This window comes from Belonocnema kinseyi, chromosome 6 (genome assembly GCF_010883055.1).
Source record: "Belonocnema kinseyi isolate 2016_QV_RU_SX_M_011 chromosome 6, B_treatae_v1, whole genome shotgun sequence".
NCBI lineage: Eukaryota > Metazoa > Arthropoda > Insecta > Hymenoptera > Cynipidae > Belonocnema > Belonocnema kinseyi.
In genome coordinates, this window is record NC_046662.1 from 88,039,650 (window position 1) to 88,043,794 (window position 4,145).

Sequence of the window (4,145 nt, forward strand, 5' to 3'; positions counted from 1 at the left end):
AGATAAATGAATTAATTGTTTTCGAATATTTTACAGTATTCTTAAAAATTCCGATACATTTTTAATAGGTGTTAACCATTTTGAAGCATTTTCAAGATTCCAGGCTATTTTTAAAACTTCTAAGGTATTTTCGAGGAATTTTTCAAATTTGAAATTGTATAGGAAATTTTAAAAAAATTCGAAGGAATTAATAATTCATTTCATTAATTTGCAGAAAATTCAAAGATTTAATAAATACTTTACTTTTGTAAGATTTTATCGAATGTTATACTATTTTAGTGGACTTTTTTTTATTGATTTCAATTATTTGAATGGATTACAAACCGATTGCAATATTTTAGGATGAAGAATTTCCTTGAATTTCGGAAAATATGCAACGATTTGACAGGAGGCTTGAATGTTTCTAAATTTACTTAATTCTACCTAATTCAGTGATTTTAAAAAAAGTTGTAGTTTTTATTTAATTGCTCATAAGGATCAAAGGATTTGAAATATTTTAAGGTAATTTTGCACATAGCTTGGAATTTTCGAAAGCTTTAAAATAATTAAAAGGATTTCAACAGATTTGAATTATTTTAGGTTATTTTTAAATATTATAAAGAAATTCGTAATTGATTTGAGTAATTTAATAGCACTTCAAAGGATTTAAAATATTTAACGGTTTTGTAAAATATTCCAAGGCTCTTTTAAGAGTTTTAAAATGTTTCAAGGGATTTTAAGATATCAAAGGATTTTAAATATTTGAGGAAGTTTGAAAAGATTCTCCCAACAAATTTATTTAAATAGTTTGAACGGGATTTCAATGACTTTGAAATATTTTAGGGTATTTTAAGATTCCAATGCATTTCCAAAGTTTTTCTAATTTTAAGGGATTTTAATATTTAATGGATTTCAAAGAATTTGTTCACATGAAGTGAGGAATTTCGTGCAGTTTCAAAGATTTGAAGAGATTTTCATATATTTGTTGCAATTCATTTTGAATTTGCTCTGAATTCTTATTAATTAATCTTGAATTCTTCTAAATTCACTTGGATTTTATTCAATTCAGTGGATTCTGAAACAGTTTTTGTTTAATTTATCTTTGCAGTCTTTTACATTCACCTTCAATTCGTAGGTTTTTCATTAAATTGTAAGCGCTCTTTTAGTTTTTGTAAACCCATTTCAAAATTACTTAATTCAATGAGTTTTTAAAATATTGTTTAATTGTTTTCAATTTACTTCATTGTTTTCGTAATTTAGCTTTATTTCTTGATGAATTTCATCAAATTCTCCTCATTTCCTTCAAGTTCACTCAAATTGTACTGAAATCAATTGCATTTTTTCGATTTTTGACGTTATTTCTAATGCATTTTACTTCTTTTAAATTGGTTTGCAGTCATGAGTCACTTTTTTGGTTATAAATTAGTAGGGTTTTCAAGATTGTAAGAGATTTGAAATTATTTTTCGAAATTCAGCCGGAATACTTATTAATTTATCCTGAATTCTTTTAAATTCTTTAGAATTTTCTTGAAATTTTGTAATTCGCCTCATAAAATCGATTTTCTTTACATTTTTAAAAAAGTTTTTGTTTAATTGATCCTGATGTATTTTAACCCTACCTACAATTCTTAGCCATTTCATAATATTCTATGTTATTCCCATCAATATTTCTAAGCTAATTTCAAAGTTACTGAATTCAATTAAGCCCAGAGGACACACAAGTTCTAAACTTGTCCTATATATGTCTTTCGGCGGACGTCCTGAGGACCTTTTAAAGACATGAAAAGATCCAAAGGATGTCTTAAAGACGTCAAATCACATGACATAAAGGTACATTCTAAGGGCGTCTTTAGGACGTCCCAGTGCTCACTGGGAGTTTTTTCATATTTTCAAATTGTTTTTCAATTAATTGAAACTTTTTGAAATTCACCTTTAATTTTTTTGAATTTCTTCGAAATTCTTCTCATTTATCTTACATTTCTCTTAAGCTGTTTCCAATTTCCTGGAAATAATGGATTTTTTAAATTATTTTAAAAATTTTTTCCCGATGATTGAATTTAAAGTGAATTGCTTTGAAATCTGGTGAATTTGTCCTGAATTTGTTAACATTTAAACGTAGAAAAAGTACCCTTATGAGCGTGACAAAAGTACCCTTTGGTCTCTATATTTTATCCCATAGGGACTGTGAGACCTGTTTTTGGAAATTCTTTAAAATTTTTGAAATCTGGTCAAGACAGTTACTATGATGCTTATATTTTTCGTCTCTCAAAGTTACTTTATAAAGTAACATATGTGGACACTTATAACTGAGTAACTTAACATTTAACTTCGTGTTACTGTGATCACATCTTTTTATCGTGATGGAGAGAAACAGCGGTTTGTTTAATTGAACCTTTGTCGATTTTAGTATTGCTGTATACGACTTGGGTGGAGGTACCTTCGATATTTCCATTTTGGAAATTCAAAAGGGGGTCTTCGAAGTAAAATCGACTAATGGTGATACATTTTTGGGTGGAGAGGACTTCGATAATGCTTTGGTGAATTATCTTGTCACTGAATTCAAGAAAGATGTAAGTATTATTCATTTGTAGACGGCGAGATAAATTGCTAGAAAGCATGGGAAAACTTGGAAGTGACAGGGAATTTTTTTTAAGTCGGAATTTTTTCAAGAGTCTTCTTAATTTTTTTAAATGAGCTTTGAAAATAAATAACAATTATTCATAATTTGTAGAAGTAGCTTTATATTACTATGTTTTTACCTATTTTATTGGAAATTCGTCTTTCTTTTGGTTTGAAACTAATTTTTTGTACTTTAAATTGAACTGTTCTATTCTTGGTTGAGAATTCGTTCTTTTCTTATAAAATTAATCTTCTCTGTTAAAAATTAATCTTTTTGTTTGAAAATTAAACTATTTCTTGATCATTGTTTCTGTCTCTTGACTGAAAAATCTTTCTTTGATCAGAATATATATTTTTGGAATGAAAGTTGTATTACTTGATTAAAAGTTAAAATCTATTTTGTGACAAATACATTTTCTTGGTTCAAGATTCATCGTTTTAATTTGCAATTCATCTATTTAGTTAAACAATTAACTCGTTGGTTGAAAATTAGTTTTTGTAACTGAATATTTCATTATTCAATTTTAGGTTGAAAATATATATGTTTTCATAGAAAACTCATCTTTTTAGATTGAAAATTGATCTTTTTGGTTGAAATTTCAACTACTCCAGATAAAAAATCGTTATTTTTGTTGAAAGTTAATCTTTTTTAGCGAAAAATTCAACATTTTATTTTAAGAATGTTCTTTTTTGGTAGAAATATAGTCTTCTTTTAAAGTTAATGTTCTTGTTTGAAAATTCATCTTTTTAGTTTAAAATGTATTTAGGGCAGTTGTAGATTCGTCATTTTAGTGGAAAATCAATGACTGGTTGAAAATATGTTGTTTTTAGTGTGGAAAATTAATTTTTTCAACTGGAAATGTAACTTCCAATTTTGGTTGAAAAATTATTTTTGTATGGAAAATTGAACTGTTTGGTTAATAATTCATTTATTTTGTTAGAAAATTGTCATTTTTAGTAGAAAATTAATTTTTGATCTTTTGACAATTAAACTATTTGGTTGAAAATCGAGATACACTGTTTAAGGCTATGTGAAGAGTGGGTCACGTGACCAGATTCCTACCTTACTGCCGCCTTTCTTATTTCCCAACTTATTTTCACACGAAGCGCTACATCGAGTTGAAAATTTGGGATAATAAATAAGAAGCAATAAGAAAGGTGGGTCTGGTCTTATACTTTAATAATTATAAAAAAAGTAAAAAAAAATTATTTGCAGCAAATTTTTTTTTATAATTATTCAAGTTTAAGACCAGGCCCACCATTCTTAGTGCTTCTTGTTTAGTATCCCAAATTTTCAACTTTTTGTGACGTTTCGTGTGAACATAAGTTGGGAAACAAAAAAAGTGGCGGTAAGGTAGGAATCTGGTCACGTGACCCACTCATCACATGGCCTTAAAATGTAATATTTTTACTTGAAAAGTTATAATTTCGAAGAGGTTTAAATTTAATTTAACCCTTAAACGGCCAAAACGCCACTACCGGTACACTGCTTTTCAACGGCCAATAACTAAGACTATTCGACACTAGAAAAAATTGAGACACATATA

At 27.5% G+C, this 4,145-nt stretch overlaps 1 protein-coding gene across 1 annotated transcript in view; it reads right to left on the reverse strand.

Moving 5' to 3' along the window:
- The window catches only part of LOC117175490 (heat shock 70 kDa protein cognate 5-like), a 17,827-nt gene that overhangs the window by 9,199 nt on the left and 4,483 nt on the right, over positions 1-4,145 (reverse strand). Inside the window, exon 6 of the mRNA XM_033365196.1 lies at positions 2,400-2,532. Coding sequence (XP_033221087.1) covers positions 2,400-2,532 — 133 coding nt within the window. The remainder of the gene's footprint in view (positions 1-2,399; positions 2,533-4,145) is intronic.